Source organism: Boeremia exigua, assembly GCF_020726555.1.
Source record: "Boeremia exigua strain MPI-SDFR-AT-0100 chromosome Unknown C7974scaffold_3, whole genome shotgun sequence".
NCBI lineage: Eukaryota > Fungi > Ascomycota > Dothideomycetes > Pleosporales > Didymellaceae > Boeremia > Boeremia exigua.
In genome coordinates this window covers 1075984-1092798 of record NW_025763520.1, presented here as the reverse complement: position 1 = coordinate 1092798, position 16815 = coordinate 1075984, and the positions used below count along the sequence as shown (strand labels likewise).

General features: G+C 60.2%; 7 protein-coding genes across 7 annotated transcripts; 3 read left to right on the top strand and 4 right to left on the bottom strand.

The window, feature by feature from the left end:
• Positions 1–429: 429 nt before the first annotated feature.
• Positions 430–2491, bottom strand: C7974DRAFT_387890 (Alpha/Beta hydrolase protein). Its single transcript, XM_046141223.1, has 5 exons — positions 2263–2491; positions 1704–2206; positions 1241–1653; positions 1038–1187; positions 430–979 (listed from the first exon to the last, which is right to left on the bottom strand). Exons 1-5 carry the CDS (start codon positions 2386–2388, stop codon positions 435–437), a joined length of 1737 nt encoding a protein of 578 aa, XP_046000132.1. The 5' UTR covers positions 2389–2491; the 3' UTR covers positions 430–434.
• A 2085-nt stretch (positions 2492–4576) lies between these two features.
• C7974DRAFT_387887 (methylenetetrahydrofolate reductase-domain-containing protein) lies at positions 4577–6821 on the bottom strand. Its single transcript, XM_046141222.1, has 2 exons — positions 6520–6821; positions 4577–6472 (listed from the first exon to the last, which is right to left on the bottom strand). The coding sequence occupies exons 1-2, from the start codon at positions 6604–6606 to the stop codon at positions 4598–4600; spliced, it is 1962 nt and encodes a 653-aa protein (XP_046000131.1). The 5' UTR covers positions 6607–6821; the 3' UTR covers positions 4577–4597.
• A 499-nt stretch (positions 6822–7320) lies between these two features.
• Positions 7321–8439, top strand: C7974DRAFT_305652 (uncharacterized protein; the record flags this gene model as incomplete). Its single annotated transcript, XM_046138036.1, has 2 exons — positions 7321–7834; positions 7910–8439. 2 exons carry the CDS (start codon positions 7321–7323, stop codon positions 8437–8439), a joined length of 1044 nt encoding a protein of 347 aa, XP_046000130.1.
• A 31-nt stretch (positions 8440–8470) lies between these two features.
• C7974DRAFT_126424 (uncharacterized protein) lies at positions 8471–10363 on the bottom strand. Its single transcript, XM_046135267.1, has 4 exons — positions 10106–10363; positions 9126–10059; positions 8583–9077; positions 8471–8534 (listed from the first exon to the last, which is right to left on the bottom strand). Exons 1-4 carry the CDS (start codon positions 10303–10305, stop codon positions 8502–8504), a joined length of 1662 nt encoding a protein of 553 aa, XP_046000129.1. The 5' UTR covers positions 10306–10363; the 3' UTR covers positions 8471–8501.
• Positions 10364–10438: 75 nt separating this feature from the next.
• On the top strand, positions 10439–11659 carry C7974DRAFT_387884 (nucleophile aminohydrolase). Its single transcript, XM_046141221.1, has 4 exons — positions 10439–10588; positions 10637–10696; positions 10749–11136; positions 11184–11659. The coding sequence occupies exons 1-4, from the start codon at positions 10558–10560 to the stop codon at positions 11515–11517; spliced, it is 813 nt and encodes a 270-aa protein (XP_046000128.1). The 5' UTR covers positions 10439–10557; the 3' UTR covers positions 11518–11659.
• On the bottom strand, positions 11660–12328 carry C7974DRAFT_387881 (uncharacterized protein). The gene is made up of 2 exons (XM_046141220.1): positions 12202–12328; positions 11660–12152 (listed from the first exon to the last, which is right to left on the bottom strand). Exons 1-2 carry the CDS (start codon positions 12204–12206, stop codon positions 11789–11791), a joined length of 369 nt encoding a protein of 122 aa, XP_046000127.1. The 5' UTR covers positions 12207–12328; the 3' UTR covers positions 11660–11788.
• Positions 12329–12748: 420 nt separating this feature from the next.
• Positions 12749–16745, top strand: C7974DRAFT_449004 (Endonuclease/exonuclease/phosphatase). The gene is made up of 4 exons (XM_046145688.1): positions 12749–12923; positions 12969–15339; positions 15385–16530; positions 16577–16745. Exons 1-4 carry the CDS (start codon positions 12885–12887, stop codon positions 16645–16647), a joined length of 3627 nt encoding a protein of 1208 aa, XP_046000126.1. The 5' UTR covers positions 12749–12884; the 3' UTR covers positions 16648–16745.
• The last annotated feature ends 70 nt before the right edge of the window (positions 16746–16815 follow it).

The window sequence follows — 16815 nt, the reverse complement described above, 5'->3', positions numbered from 1 at the left end:
CAACCGCGTTCCCGAAACACGGAAACGGACCGCACGTCCTCGCCATTCCTCTGCGGTATCAAAACAGATTCTGTTTTCAGTTACTCGACATCAAAAGCCTCGCTGGCTGCTTGCAGAATATACGTACTGTCGTGAACAGTACTTCGGAGGGATCTGAGACGAACACGACCGACTCCATCGTCGCAATACGAGTGCGAAAGTGGGCAAAACAGAAAGCGGCAAGCCAAAAACACGTCAAAGCAAGGGCACATTTCGCACATTGCGCTAGTCCAAAACGACAACCAAAATTCCCAGCAAACAGGCCTGGTGTAGCATCAAGCCGCGGAGTGCGGCTCGCTGCCACCACACCCCCCATGGCTCTGGGAAACGCCAAAACCCAAACACCCTCCCACCCGTTACATCCGCGTCGCCCACGCACCCGAAACCGCGTGCCGCTACATGTACAACCCCAGCTGCCACCACCGACACCGCTCGTTGTCAGACACGTCCTGCGTGGCCCCCACGCCCGCCAGACTCAGACTCTGCACACTCTTGCCGCTGCCGTAGGGCGCAAACGTCGGCACCCCTTTCCCGTTGGGGGTCCCCGTGCGCGCGAAGTTCAGCCAGTAGTCTTGCATGATGTGCGCGAGCGTGACGTTGATCGGGCGGTAGAACACGTCTGTGGCTTGCTCGTTGTAGAACACGTAGTACAGTTCCTGGCCGTGTAGGGCGGGCGGCGTCGCGAAGAGGTAGGCGTAGGAGCGGCCGCGGAAGGCGTTGCTGACTTGGGTGGTGAGGCAGTTGATGACGGTTTCAGAGGTGAGGAGGTTTTGGCGGCCGTGGGTGTTGTTGTAGCCGGTGACGACGAGGGAGGTGGAGGTCGCGGGGTTGTAGTCTTGGAACAAGTCTCGTGTAGACTCCAGAATGGGGGGGTAGAGTACTTCAGTGATGTATTTGCGGGCCGACACTGGAGCATCCGAGAACATGAGATCGACGTACGCTGGGATGTAGTTAGTATCTGAGAATGTTGAGGTAACTCTTCTGTTTTCTGGACTTACCATCGAATGCAGCGTCGCTGGTCAGACCTGGGTATCCAACACCCTCGTCTCCGTTATGTCCTACCATGACATTGACAGAACGGTCAAACCGATTATGCAAGAACAGTAGACTCGGCAACTCGGGAACAAAAGTGCCATCCACAACCGGACCTGCAATCGAAAGTCAGCCTCAAGCTTCTTGGAAAGAGTTATCAGACACCCACCGTAAGTCCAGGACCCCGTCCTCGAATTCCTAACCTGCAACTCATTGACCGCCAGCAGCGTCTTGCTGTCAATCTGCCTTGCCTCATCCAAACTCGAGACATTCAGCGCCCCCAAAAACGCCTTGAAATTCGCCTCTGCCTCGAACTTCCCCACCGGAGGCACAAACCCGGGACTCTGCAGGATGGCCTGCTGGAACGGCGCCCTGCCCTTCTCGCCCCCGTACGCAGTGATCTGGAACGCGATGGAGCCGCCGCCCGCAGACTCGCCGAAGGCGGTCACGCGGTTGGGGTCGCCGCCGAAGAGGTGGATGTTCTTCTTCACCCAGTTGAGGGCGAGGCGCTGGTCGTGGAAGCCAGCGTTGGGGAGGCCAGAGGTGGAAAAGGAGGGGCCGGAGGACCAGCCGAGGGCGCCGCTGGGGAGTATTAGCTATCCATCACTGAGGGAGCTAGGGGGCGGACGTACAGTCTGTAGTTGATGGCGACGTAGATGACGCCGTCTGCGGAGTCCAACTGACTCCGCGATAGCAGGCCTGCGGGGGGCACGTCGTACTTCGTCCCCGCGCCATAGCCGCCGCCGTGGATCCACACCATGACGGGCGCGCCTTTGCCGCGCTTTTCGCCCCCCGATGTTCGTTTCTCGAAAACCTTACGCGGCACCATTACATCTAAGAAGAGACAATCTTCCGTAGCCCGCGGGTCCAAGGGTGTGTTACGCGGGTAATCAAACCCAACCGTGGCGTTATCGAAGCCGTCGAGGCTCGTTTGGCCGGTCATACTGTAGTAAGAGTTGTAGATCTGGTTGGTAAAGACGGCAAGCGGGTATGCTTGGGGGCAGATGCGGGCGACGGCGCCATTCTCAATGGTGCGGTTCCGTCCTTTGGGGGGCACGGGGGCGGCGAAGCGGAGTTTTCCTAGGGGGGGCTCGGCATAGCGGATGTTGGAGAAGTTGTAGTAGTTGCCGGTGAGCTTGGGCTTGGTGTAAGCTCTACAAATCTAAGAGAAGCTTCGGGCACGGAACTTACGTTGAATGTGGCCTGGTGCATAGTGTATCCCAGATCTACGACAGGAAGTTTGGCTGTGGTCTGTGACGACTCATTTTGAGCGAACACCGGCAGCACCACCAGCAACAAAGGCAGTAATTGGTACATTCTCGATATCAGACTGCGAAGGGCAAAAATCGCTCGAAGGAAATGAGCTTTGATGGTGGCCTGCTCGCGTTCGGAGAGACGTAATATCCGCACAATATATCCCCAGAGCTGATACATAGTAAGGCAGACTTCCATCGTACCACATGCTCAGCGTTGTCTTGATGCATACGAGTTTACGTCGACGGCGTTCAGAGTGTCTCCACTGAGTAAGCCACGAGCAGATTGAAGCTAGCATATGCGGCCCGTGAACGCTAGTGAACGTGGTGAACATAGTCAGTGCAGCAAACGTCGTGACTGCAGAGACAACAATGAACCCCCCAGGTGAACACCCGATGCATGAAACATCCCGAGTTACACGCACGACCCTAGGGCAAGGCTGATGCTAACCGGAACTGTGCCTTGCACAATAACAGACTGCGGCCGTTACCGCGGTGCATTGTGACTTGCTTGAGCTTGACCACTATACGGTACGTCGTGCTGACTTGCATACGACACGTGGTGTTCTGGAAAACTCGAGTCCTTGTGTAACACGACATGGATAAGAGAGCCTCGCTTGCCGGGACGTAGGACAAGAAGAGGGGAGGAATGGGAGTACCTAGATGCGTACAAGATGAACATGCACTCGGTATTGGTGGTTTTCGAGTGCAACCTGATCTGTAGGTGAGAGGTTCGCTTGATAGGACGCGTGGAGAAGGGAACGCAGGCAATACCCTGCTGCATACTCGAACATGCGTACTCGAACGAAGCATGCAGTCAGCTTTTCGCAGCTTCGAGTCCATACTCTGTGTCGCTAGAGTGATAAAATATCAGGTCATTGACTTGAGGTACCCAGGTCGCTGCGGTCCCGGGTCTCAGTGGTGCCCAAGACAGACTCTTGCACTCCGTTCCACAGCCGACACCATATCGTAAGACGTTACCATGGATTCAAGTCGTTTCTGTAGATCAGGCCCAGGGCGAGCCTAACCTAGTCAATCGTTATCCAATCCGCGGGGCGTTGGAGCAGGAGTAGAAGCAGTCAGCCTTGACTCGCAGCACTCTCCAGCAGTCCCGAAGCCGTGCTCGTGAGACACAGCGGTCCAGCGCCACAACGAGATAGCAAACACGTCTCCCCTCACATCTCTTAGCATGACGCTGTGGCGTTCGAACGGTGGAAGCGAGAGCCCGTGGCCCCCAACCACTTCCCCCGGGCCTGTAGGGAATCCTTCTACCCATCAGACGCCAGAGATCCAGCACCGTCCCGGCCCACTCCCACCCAGAATACCAATCCATTCCTCTTGCACCGCAGCAACCCCCCCAGATCCCGCGACACAGCCGCGCTTCAAAACTAGGTACATAGGTAGTGCAGGACTATCCAGCCCCGCGTCCCCCACCGCCCGAGACTCCACCAGCCGTCCCATCAGACATCGCGCTGGCCGGGTACCTACAGTACAGATTTCCGCGACGCGAGGCCAGGGTGTCTTGCGCTGCGACGATGGGGGGTGTGGGGGCTTGGTGGTGGATGGGGTGTGGCGGGTGTGCGATGTCAACGTCAATGTCAATATCAATGTCACTCTCAATGTCTACGTCAATGGTGTTAGATGCCGAAAGCTACTAGTCAGGTGACCCTTGAACTTCACATATGCTCTCTCTATTGGCATATTAGGTAGTTCTCGAGTTAATTAATATGTTACCTCGCTTCCAGCTTCTTTGCCTCTTGTGTGTAGATGCCAATGGTGTTGTCTTTGTCGATGGCGATGGCGAGATCTCCAGACACTGCCACCCGTAGCCTCGAACCAGTTCATCACATGACCCTCCACATGACCCTCCACGTGATACCCCCCCCCCCCCCCCCCCCCGCCCCCCCCCCCCGTTTTGTCTCTGACCCATCCATCCACGCCCCGGCACCGGATAGAAGTGCAATGTGTAATCTACATTGTAGTCCCAAGCACATCGAGCCGGTTTGCGGGATGGACATGCGTAGTCGTGTGCGCGTGGAATAAAATCCGTAACATACTTCGTAGTTGCTTGGGACAAAAAGACCCGAGGCATCACACACACCAACACCCCGATCGCAACCAAAAAACAGCATACGAGAGTCACCACGGCATTTAAAGCAGAGAAAGGGGCTGGTGGATGATGTATATGCATTCCTAACTACTAATACACTCTCATTCTCTACCGGACTTCCCCCCCCCCCCCCCCCCCCCCACCCGGTTACTCTTACCCACCCTCACGCGCCCAAAAACTCCCACAGCCCATCGCCCTCAACGAAATCTCCCCAAATCACATTAACGAGCCACACATCGGCCCGTGTGTCTCTCAGCAACCGGCCCGTGGGGCTCTTGGTGGGGTAGATGCGCTGCCACTCGCGCCAGATACTGAACGCCTCGTCGCGCCAGGAGCGGAAGCTGACGGCCTCGATGATAGTCGGAGTTACAATCTCCTTACCCGCGAAGGTGCCCCAGGTGACGGGATTCACGCCGTCTTCCTGGCTGGCTTCGAAGTCGCCCGCGGCGTTGCCGGCGAAGTAGGTGATCTGGTCGTGGGCGTCGAGGCGGGGTTTGAGGGCGGCGAAGGCGGCGGCGGGGAGGAAGAACTCGACGAACGGCTTCTGGAAGACGAAGCCGTTTTTGGGGCCCCAGCCGAAGACGGGGTCGGTGGAGCGGACGCCGTTGACGGCGGGTTGGGAGGCGACGGTCCACCAGCCCTTGGCGTTGAGGGCGAGGAGTTGGGGCGCGATGGCTTTTGTTTCCTCGCTGAGCGTTTGCTCGCTCCAGGGGAGCGCTTCGAGGGTGCCTTCGACGTGGCGCTTAAAGAGGTTGGAGATGTCGTCTTGGGTGACGGGGTGGCCCCAGAGCTTGAGGGCGGTGGCGTTGGAGACGTGGAGGGTCGGTCCGTAGCCATCGATCTCTCCGAAAGCGGGCGAGCGTGCATCACCCCAGCGACCGTTGGGGAAGTCATCCCATGTTGCCTCACGGCCGAGCGAGCCTTCGCCTTCAGAGATGGCAAGGGTGTTTGCGCGCGTGTTGACGGGTCCGCGGGGGATCCCAGCTTCTGTGTCTGACGTCTCAAAGGACTGGTTAGACTTCGATGCGGACAGCCTCTCCCTGATGACTCTGTTGTGTGGACTCGAATTTAGAGACGACAACCGCCGCCTCTGCCTGGTTGAGGGTACACCGTTCGGGGGCTCCAGGTTGATCGCTGGTGTGGTCTCAATCGCGTCTTCGTCCTCATCCGTGGGCATCTGCCCAATCAGATGCGTGTCTTCCAGAATATGCGAGACGGCCTTCTCCAGGTTGAGCGTGTAGAAGTGGAATCCCCGCCTGACGGCGTCCGGCCGTGACTTGATGTGCTCGACCATCTCGCTCAGGATCTTGACGCCGACCTTCTTCACCAGCTCGTCATCTGCCTTGACGGCATCCAGCCTCGACAAAAGATCCGCGGGCAGGTTGGCGTGACTGAGCTTCGTCGTCCGTCTCAGGATCGAGTAGCTCTGAATCGGCATCAACCCGGGGATGATCGGTATTGTCTTGAACGCGCCACTCTCATGCTCCCTCAGCGTCTTCTCAAACTTGTCGTACTTCTCCACGTCGTAGAACAGCTGCGTCATGATGAAGTCGGCGCCGGCCTGCGTCTTCTCAACAAGATACGGGATATCGTAGATCGAGTTCTGGTGCTCGGGGTGGCTCTCATCCGAGTGGCCCTCTGGATACGCCGCGACACCAACACAGAAATAGTCGCCATACTGCTTCCTGATGTACCTGACCAGATCGATTGCCCAGGTGAAGTCCTTGTTGGAGTCCTGCTCCAGCGCCTTGTCCTCGTCGCGGTACTCCTCGCTGCGCGGCGCGTCGCCCCGCAGCGCCAGGATATTGCGGATGCCGAGCACCTTGGCCTGCTCCAGCGCCTCGTCGACCAGCGCGCGGTCCATGTTCGTGCACGTCAGGTGCAGGCACGTCGTCAGCCCCAATTGGCGCTGGCAGATCTCGGCCAGCTCGAGCGACTTGGTCGCCGTCGAGCCGCCGGCGCCCCACGTGACCGTTACAAACAGCGGGCGCAGCGCCTGCGACATGCGCTCGAGGCGGCTCTGCAGGTTGGCGAAGCCCTGTGCGCTTATCAGCATCGGCGGGCGCGGTGGCCGGCGGGGCGTACCATGGCCGTCTTGGGCGGGAAGAACTCCAGCGAGAAGTAGTGCGCGCCATCGGGCAGGGCGTTGATCTTATCCGTGATCTTCTCCATGGCGACGGTGGACGGGCGGCGCGAGGTGGTGGTGGGAGGAGCGCAGAGTCATGGCGGCGAATGGTGAATTGTGAACGAGGGCAGCTGTGGCAGAGAAAGCGTGTGGGGCAAGCGCGATCGGCGGCGGGATCCCACTGCTGCATCTGGAAGCAGCCGCCTGCCCATCAGCGGCCCCGCGAGCGAGACAGCGCTGCACAAAGACCGATGCGGATATGCTGGGCATGAGACGAGTGGACAGTTCCGACTTGTGCAGGCAGGAGCATGAGGTGCGGCGCCGTATCTGTGAGCCTCACCAGATGACCCCACAAAGCTGCCCCTCCGTGCCCCTCACCACCCCTGCACACCCACAACGACTCGCGCAGCATGGACGGGAGTGTATCACGTAAGCCTGTAGTGTATCGCGATGGTATGTAGTCCTGCATACCTCTTCGTATCAACAACCACCATCTCGGCTGGCATGCTCAGAGCGGGGTTCCGGAGGTGCCGCGAGCTGGCATGACGGCGCCTCGCATGGCATGTACAGTACCACGTCCGACCCGATGCATAGGCCTGGCGTCCGAGACCGATACTTGTATCCCAATCACCGACGTATAAACCTGAGGCTCCTCGTGCAACAGCAATGACTGATACTACTCTCTTCACTCGGAAGCCCTGCACCCCAACACCTCACCCACCGCCACCGTCCCCTCCCTCAACCCCAAGCCCACACCCACCATGCCCCCCCAGAAGATAGACGTCCACTCGCACTTCCTCCCGCCCTTCTACCGCACCGCGCTCGCGACCCACGGCCACACGCATCCCGACGGCATGCCCGCGATCCCCGCGTGGTCGCCCACCTCGCACCTAGAAATGATGCGCCTGGCCAACATCTCCAAGTCGATCCTGTCCATCTCGTCGCCGGGGACCTCACTGACCCCCTCTGACCCCGCGCTCACGCGCTCGTTGACGCGCGAGTGCAACGCGTACGCGGCAGCCCTCAAGCGCGAATATCCAGACAAATTCGGGTTCTGGGCGTCGCTGCCGTTGCCGGATATCGAGGCGTCGTTGAGGGAGATTGAGGACGCGGTGGCGGAGGGCGCGGATGGGTTTGCGCTGCTGACGAACTATCATGGGGTGTATCTGGGCGATGTGGTGTTTGAGCGGGTGTTTAAGCGGCTGGAGGAGCTGGGCGCGGTGGTGTTTGTGCACCCTACGACGCCGTGTGTGCTGCATGGTGGGTGTGCGAGCGGTGAGGTAGCGAGCCGCGAGAAAGCGAGCAGCACGACGGCGGGCGGCGAGAGCGCGAGCACCAAGAGCACCCAAGGGGAAGCGAAGAGAACCCCCGCAACCCCCCTATCCACCCACTACCCCACCCCCGTCTTCGAATTCCTCTTCGACACCGCCCGCGCCATCCTGCACCTCCTCGGCAGCCCCACGCTCCCGCAGTGCCCGCACCTCCGCTTCATCGTGCCACACGCAGGCGGCGCCCTACCACCCCTCCTAACACGGTACGTGCAGTTCTCGGCCGTAGTGCCGGGGCGCGCGCCACTCGACGCAGCCGCCGTGCGGAGCGCGCTTGACACACAGTTCTACTTCGACCTAGCGGGTTTCGTGTTTGAGGGGGAGCAGGGCGGGGGCGGGCAGCTCAAGGCGCTGGTGGAGGGGTGGGGGGTCGGGAGTGGGCGGTTGTTGTATGGTAGTGATTTTCCGTTTACGCAGACGGAGTTTGTGGATATGTTTGCGCGGCGGATGGGGGAGGGGTTGGGGCATTTGTTTGGGGAGGAGGAGATTGGGGCGGTTTATGAGGGGAATGCGGTGGGGTTGTTGGGGAGGGGGATGGGGGAGGGGGTGTGAGGTGGTGGGTCACGGGTGAAGAGTGGTCGGAGTGGGATAATCTTACAATGCTATACAGAAGCTTAGATGTACTTGTATGGGTTCATGATACCCTTCTGTGGAGGCGTTAGCGTGAGTGAGGAGTCGCAGGAGAGTCCACTTACGGGATCATACACGTCCTTGATCTGCTTCATCAGCTTCATCATCGTCTCGTTCTTGCTGTAGCTGACGTAAGGCTTCTTCGTAACGCCAAGACCGTGCTCGGCACTGATACTGCCGTTCCTCTTCTGCACCCACTCGTACACGAACGGCTCCAGCTTCTTCTCAACAGCCTTGTCGAACCTCCGAGTGGGGATGTTCAAGTGCAAGTTCGCATCGCCCATGTGCCCGTAGCCAACGACGTCCACAACAGGGAAGTCGGGGCCGTCGCCAACAAGACCGGCTTCAGTCAGTCGGTCGCGGGTGTCGTTGACGATGTCGTACAGCTCGGAGATCGGGATCGACAGGTCGTACTTGTAGACGCCGCCCTCGTGGCCGAGGACCTCGGTGATGCCTTCTCGCCACGACCAGAGCTCCTGGATCTGGGTCTGGTTGTCGGCGAGAGTACCGTCTTGGACGATTTCAGCCTCCATGACGTGCTCGAGGAATGCTTGTAATTTCTGGAGATGTTAGCTGCTGCTGAATGTAGCTTGAGAATGACGGCATACCTCAGCATCGTGGTCGGCGTTTGAACCACTTGTCTCGACCAGGCAGTAGAAGGGGTACTCTCCCTCGAGAGGCATCTTCTTCCCGGTGACCCTGTTTACGAGCTTCTGGGTACGGCCGTCCATCAGCTCGAAGGCAGACAGAATCTCAGCCAGCTGGCCCTTGGCTGTGCGGTAAGCCTCCTGCACCTTCTCGTAGCTCTCAAGACCAAAGTAGGCGACATTGACAGCCTGCGAGCGTGCCGCGCACTGGATTGAAACAGCGGTGATGATGCCGATGGTGCCCTCAGCGCCGATGAAGAGCTGCTTCAGGTCGTATCCGGTGTTGTTCTTGCGCAGGGTGCAAAGATCGTTGACAATGGTGCCGTCGGGGAGGACAGCCTCAATGCCTAAAACGTTCCCGTGGAGACTGCCGTATCGCAGCAGACGCAGACCTCCGGCGTTTGTTGCAACGTTGCCACCAATCTGGCACGATCCCTTGGCGCCCAAGTCGAGGGGGAAGATGTGGTTCCGCTCAGCCAGGTAGTTGTCAGCATTTTCGAGAATGACTCCAGCATCAGCGACAAGGATTCCGGATACTTCGTCAAAGGACCGGATCTTGTTCATCTTCTGCAGGTTGATGACGATCTCGTCGAAAACAGGTACGGAGCCGCCAACAAGACCAGAGTTGCCACCCTGCGGCACAACAGCAAGCATGTTTTCATTGCAGTACTTCAGGATCTTGCTAAGCTCTTCCTTGTTGCTGGGCTTCAGGACTAGTTGGGTGTGGCCACGGAACTTGCGCATCCAGTCACTGTTGAAGGGTTCAATGTCTTCGGTCGCATCTTTAGTTACGCCATCAATGCACGACGATTCCGAGTCCAAGAACTCTTTGAAGTACTTCACGTGTTCCTCTGTGAGTTTGGCAAACTTGGGGTCCCTTTTGATTTCGGGGTAACTATTGAAGTCAGACACGATTTTTATCTCCGTCAATTGCCACCTACGACTCTGAAGTGAACTTGATCGTCTTCGCAGGCGCCGGTCCGTCCAAACCACCCTTTGCATCTGGCTGGTGAGGTTCCGATGTCGCTGAAGTTATTCTTCGGACCTGAGGCGCCAATCTTAAGCATTGCGTTCGTGGTGCCACACGAGCGGACAGCGCACTGCGTCGCAGAGACGATACAAAACGCGCTGAAGTCGCCATAATGCCAACGAGAGGGAAAACGAAGAGTGGGGGCGTTTTGCGATGCGCCTCGTTGAAGATTCATGGTCGATGACATAAGACGCGGCACGAGCCACGTCCTTGGCGGCGGCCAGGCAGAGCAACGACGCGGACAGCTAGAGCTCCGACCACTGCTTGCCGCTGTGCACAACACTCCCCGCCGATACCCCAACGTCGTCATCCACGCGTACTACTAGACACACGCATTCCCAATAGAACTGCAAGACTCTCACCATGGCATCCGGCTATGATCGCGCGCTCTCAGGTACAAACAGCAGCACGTAGACGGCCGAGTAGGAGCTGACCCAGGCAGTCTTCAGTCCCGACGGCCACGTCTTCCAGGTCGAATATGCCCTCGAAGCCGTCAAGCGAGGTACGCTGCTGTCGATGCGTGGATGCGGAGATCGACGACTAATGCCCCGCAGGAACATGTGCGGTCGGCGTCAAGGGCGGTGACATTGTAGTGCTGGGCTGTGAGAAGCGGTCGGCCATGAAGCTCCAGGACACACGCATCACGCCGTCGAAGATCTGCCTCGTCGACAACCACGTCGCCCTCGCGTTTGCCGGACTGAACGCCGATGCCCGCATTCTCGTGGACAAGGCCCGCCTCGAGGCGCAATCACACCGTCTGACGGTCGAGGACCCCGTGTCGATAGAGTACATCACCAAGTACGTGGCTGGTGTGCAGCAGCGGTACACACAGAGCGGCGGTGTCCGGCCGTTCGGCATCAGCACACTGATCGTCGGCTTCGACCCCAACGACAAGACCCCGCGCCTGTACCAGACCGAGCCCTCCGGCATCTACTCAGCATGGTGCGTGATTCATTAATGAAATTACTGGCTCTTCTAATTCCAAGTAGGAAGGCAAACGCCATCGGGCGATCCAGCAAGACAGTCCGCGAGTTCCTCGAGCGCAACCACAAGGAGGGCATGGACCGGGAAGAGACGATCAAGCTAACGATCAAGTCGCTGCTGGAGGTGGTGCAGACGGGCGCCAAGAACATTGAGATCGCCGTGTCGGCGCCCGGCAAGCCGCTCGAGATGCTGCCGGTCGAGGACATTGAGAAGTACGTGGAGAACATCAACACAGAGAAGCAGGAGGAGGCGGCGAGCAGGAGACCAGGCCGGCCTGCGGGCAGCGGGGCACTTCCCACGCGCCCCACGCCGGCCGAGGGCTCCGGCGCCGGGGCTTAGAGGTTGAGGTTGAGGTTAAGCTTAGAGGGTAGTTACGAATGACGGCACCAAAACGAACAGCGGCGTGGAGGTGGTAGACTCTATTCATGATGACGAACTGGTGCATGCACTGCACACGACTAAATGTATGGCATATCTAGCACTCTGTGTCTCTCTGCACTTCTTCCTCCTGCACTCCTCTCCCCCGTGCCGTGCGCGTGTCTGGCTGGTCGAGCGGCGCGGCGCTGTCTGTGCGACTGTGTGTGTTGCGTTGCGACGTGCTCGGCACCGCTCAGCCCAGCTTGTGGGGCGCCTCCTCGACGTCGAAGATGGTGCGCATGTCCTTCTGGCGCTGGCGGTCGTCCTTGATCATGCGGTTGTCGACGCGGGCGTCCTCGCCCTCGACGTTCAGCGAGGCCTTGGGCGTCAGGGCGTCCAGCACAAAGTGGTTGTCGCAGTGCGGGCAGTACTCGTCGCTGTCCTCGAACTCGCGGGCGTCCTTGCGGAAGGCCTTCTTGCACTTCTTGCACACAAACACCATCTCGAAGCTCTGCAGCAGCGGGTGGTCGGCGGCCTCCTGGTGGCACTCGGCGCAGTCAAACCACTTCTTGCAGCACGGCGAGCGGATGGCGACCTGCGCGTTGAGGACGTGTTTGCTGCAGCCGTCAGCGGGCGGGCGGGCGCGGGCGAGGCGAGGCGGCTTACCACATGCTGGCGGAGGGCAGACGGGGGCGGTGCCGGGAGGGTTGGGGCGCGGCCGGGTGGTGCTGCGGGTGCTGCAGATACTACAGGGCCCAGGAGGCGTTGGGCGGGCTCAGACACGGTGCCTGGCCGATCCGCTCTCCTGCCGCAGGCCAGGGTCTCGGGCATGCGGTGCCGGGGCTGACGACCACTCCTCTGGCAGCCGGCACTGCAGCCGCTCCGCATTCCCAGAGACGCCCACCGCACGCGCAGCACGCAGACGCCGCCGCCGCCAGACGCAGACTGCCAGACTGCAGACTGCCCGCCCGCCAGCACGGCCGCCTGAAACACGGCCCTCACCACCCCACGCCGCAGCCGGCGATCCTTGCAGGCCAGCATTCTTAGCAGCGCCGTATACGCGTCCTGGAGCCAGACAGCCACGGTCGCTCGACTGCCAGGGACGCCCACCGCAACGCCCGCACACCGCGCCGCCTCCCCTCCCGCCCATACGCCCGCCCCCCATACGTCGTCCCCCTACATCGCCCCCGTCCACGGCCCCCATGTGCGCCTGCGCTGCGTGACCGCCGCCCGGCCCAGCCCCTCCACGCCCGCTCCCTCGCCAGCGCCCAATGGGAACAGCTCACCGGCCGAGGACGAGCAGCTGTCGGACGCCCTCCGGTGCTGGCTGACCACGCCCCGCGCCCACGATGCCTCCACAGGACGCCCCCGAGGAGGCCGAGTCGATTGTACGTGCGCCGTCCGCGCTGGCGGCCCCCGCTGACTTGCTGCAGAAGCCCGTCTCCTCGCTCCGCGCCCAGTTCGAGAACCTGCTCAGCGCGAACAGAGCCCCCGCCGCGCCCACCACCCCGCGCCAGCGCTCGCCGGGGCCCGCAGACCGCCTCGCCGCCGACGACCACCGCAGGGCCGACAAGCGCATCTCGCTGGACATCCCGCGCGACCACTTCGACCGCGCCTCGCCCAGCGTCAGCGACCTGAGCGGCAATGGCCGGCCCACCCCGCGCTCGACCCTGCGCGCGCCCTGGGGCAGCCAGAAGCCGCGCCCGACCTCCATGGTCGCCTTCTCGCCCCCGCGCTCGCCCACCCGCTCGCGCACCCGCTCGCCGCCCCGCGTCACCGTGCAGTCGCCCGCCTCGCCGCCCGCCGCCCTGACCCCGCCCATCCTCTCGCCGCGTCCGTCGCGCCCGACGCCCCATGCCGCCCTCGACTCGCCCACGCCTGCCGCCTCGAAGCCCATCAAGATCGCGAGCCGCGACGGCACGCCCGGCGTCGACGTCAAGGCGCTCTCTGCGACCGCGACGGGCTCTAGCATCACGGCCAAGAACGATCGCCCCACGGCCTCTGCGCCGCCCATGCCGCCCCCGGTCAACCGCGCGGGAAAGCCGAAGATACCCGCCAAGCCGCAGTCAGTGGACATGACTGCCAAACCGCAGCCAGCAGACCACACAGCCAAACCGCAGTCGGCAGACAACATAGCCAAACCCAGGACGAGCCTGGAGCCGGCCAAGTCCGAGGACGAGCGCTTCTCCCCCTTCAACACGCCGCCCAGCAGTGCAGGCAGCACAAAAGCCCCGAATCCGTCTCCGCCCGTGTTGCCCATCGCGTCGAAGCCGAAAGGGATACTCAAGGATGGCTATTTTCCGCCTCCCCCCATACACCACGTCGTGGCTGAGAAGCTGGCTGCCGCTGACGCGAGGATCGCGAACCAGCCGCCCAAGCGTGCATCGCCGCCCACAGCCACTTCGTACCGGAACGGCGACAGTCCGGATGAGCGGCCAGCGCTGCCTGTGAGGCGCGAGAAAGATACCTCAGATCTGCGGAAGAGCGTACAGCTGCAGCGGCAGCCACCGCCGGACGTGCCAGTGCGCAGATCGCTTGATCAGGGGCGGCCTGTCATGTTCACACCCGACGACGGCGCGAGAGCGATGCCTCCACCACGGCGGACGCAGACGACCAACTTTGGCACCGCTTCCCGCTCACTCAATCCCCCCGAGCTTCCGCCGCCCCGCAAGTCCGGCGAGATGAGGAGACCAACGCCAACTCCGACGCCGCCACCTCAGCAGCCTTCTCGAAGTGCTGCCCAGGCATATACCTACGACTCGGATGAGTCAGACACGTCCCCTGACAAGCAGCCGACCACAGCTCTGACAGACTACCCCGACTCGTCGCAAGCAAACCGAAGACCGCCCACCTTCCCAGACACAATAGCTGGGATACCCACAGGATATGACACGAAAACGTTCGCCGTCTGCGGTGAACACATATGTACCACTGGCTATGTGACAAACGTGTGGAATGTACTGAACGGGCGACTGCTCATGAGCTTAAGCCACGGCGATACTGTAAAAGCAACAGCAGTAGCCTTTAGACCGGCAAAAGACGTAGAACAGGAAGGTAAACGGTTGTGGCTGGGCATGAATACTGGCGAACTGCACGAAATCGACATACCGACACAAAGTATTGTCTTCACTAAGAATGCCCATGCACGAGCGGTGATTAGCAGAATCTTCAGGTACGCAGGCGAGATGTGGTCGCTTGATGAGACAGGTAAGATTCACATCTGGCCAGCCGACGAGTCTGGCTCGCCGTCCCTGCACCAAGCGCCCCTCACCTTTCAGATCCGGGGCGGCCATACGTTCTCGATTGTCTCTGGATCGCAATTGTGGGTGGCGTACGCCAAGGATCTGCGCGTGTACAAGCGTACCGGAGATCACAACTACTTCCAGCAGCTCACCGAGGGCACGCTTTCGCAACTCAATGTAGGCGACGTGACGTCCGGAGCCATCGTCAGCAGCCAGCCGGACCGCATCTATTTCGGCCACATCGATGGCAAAGTGACCATCTACGCCAAGAAGGGGTTCGAGTGTCTGGGTGTTGTCAATGTCAGTCTGTACAAGATCAGTTCGCTCGTGGGTGTAGGTGATTATCTCTGGGCCGGCTACAGCACGGGCATGATATACGTTTACGACACTACATCCTCGCCATGGAAGGTGTTGAAGGACTGGAAGGCGCACGACAAGCCCATCGCTGGCATCATCGCAGACCGAACGAGTATCTGGAAGCTGGACAGGCTGCAGGTCGCTTCATTGGGCACAGATACGATGCTGCGCGTCTGGGATGGCATGCTGAAGACCGACTGGCTTGGTGAGTCAAGATGCTACGACTACAAGGACAACGCTGACAGTCCAGAAACCTTGATGCAGCAGCGCGACTCGGAGTATTGCGAGTTCAGAGAGCTCTCTGCGCGAGTCATGACCTGGAACGCCGGCGCGGTGAAACCAACTACCCTACGCCAGTCCGGAGACCGCGACTTCCTGCGGGATATTGTTGAACCTGAGAACCCGCCAGATATCCTGGTGTTTGGCTTTCAAGAACTGGTTGATTTGGAAAACAAGAAAATCACCGCGAAGAGTTTCTTCAAGAAGAAGAAGCAGAAGGAGAGCTCCGAGCACGAACACATGTCGCATCAGTACCGCGCGTGGAAAGACCATCTGATACGGGTGCTGGACGAGCATGCGCCAAGGGAAAACTACATCCTGCTGCACACTGCCAATCTTGTTGGGTTGTTCACCTGCGTCTTTGTCAAGGCGGCAGAGCGCAATAATATCCGCGACGTCAGCGCTGCGGAGATTAAACTAGGGTTCAGCGGCCGCGTAGGGAACAAGGGTGCACTTGTCGTGCGCTTCCTGCTGGACGACTCGTCTCTCTGCTTGATCAACTGCCATCTTGCAGCGGGGCAGACCCAGACGACACATCGAAACAACGATGCCGCCTCAATCATGGAAGCAGCGCCACTGCCGAAGAACCGCTCACCGGTGGACTGCGCGAATTTCTTCGTTGGCGGCGGCGACGGCTCGATGATCCTCGATCACGAGATCTGCATCCTCAACGGCGACTTGAATTACCGCATTGATGCGATGCCGCGTAATACAGTCATTGAATGCGTGCGGCAGGGCAACCTGGCCAAGCTGCTGGAGCGCGACCAGCTGCTGCTGTCTCGCAAGCGCAACCCCGGATTCCGCCTTCGCGCGTTCAACGAAATGCCCATCGATTTTGATCCTACATACAAGTACGACGTCGGCACCGACAACTACGACACATCTGAGAAGAAGCGCTCGCCCGCCTGGTGCGATCGTCTTCTGTACCGGGGGCTAGGTAGAATCAAGCAGCTCGACTACAGGAGACACGACGGCATCAAGGTGTCCGACCACCGGCCTGTCAGCGGCAGCTTCAGATTCCGCGTCAAGACCATCGACTCGCGGAAGCAGGATGCAGCACGTGACAAGGCGGAGGTCGAGTTCGAAGCCGTGCGGAGGCGCATCGCGAACGATATCAGTAAGTGCAGCGCGGCATCAACCGACCACATCTAACAATCTCGCAGAGCAGGACTATCTGATTAATGTATTCGGGCTGTCCGCCAAGGAGGCCCAGCAGGCGCTGGCCGGCGGGTGAAGCATTGTACAGTAAGAAGCGTAGACCCGGCCCCGCGGCACCGCACAAAACGCCCTGCCCCGCAGGCGCCCTAGCATTGAAATTCCGCGCGACACTCGCAGCGCGCGGCGTCGTGTCGTGGTGTTGATCGCGCCCCGTGCGTCACGTTCCGTCGCGTTTGTTTGTCTC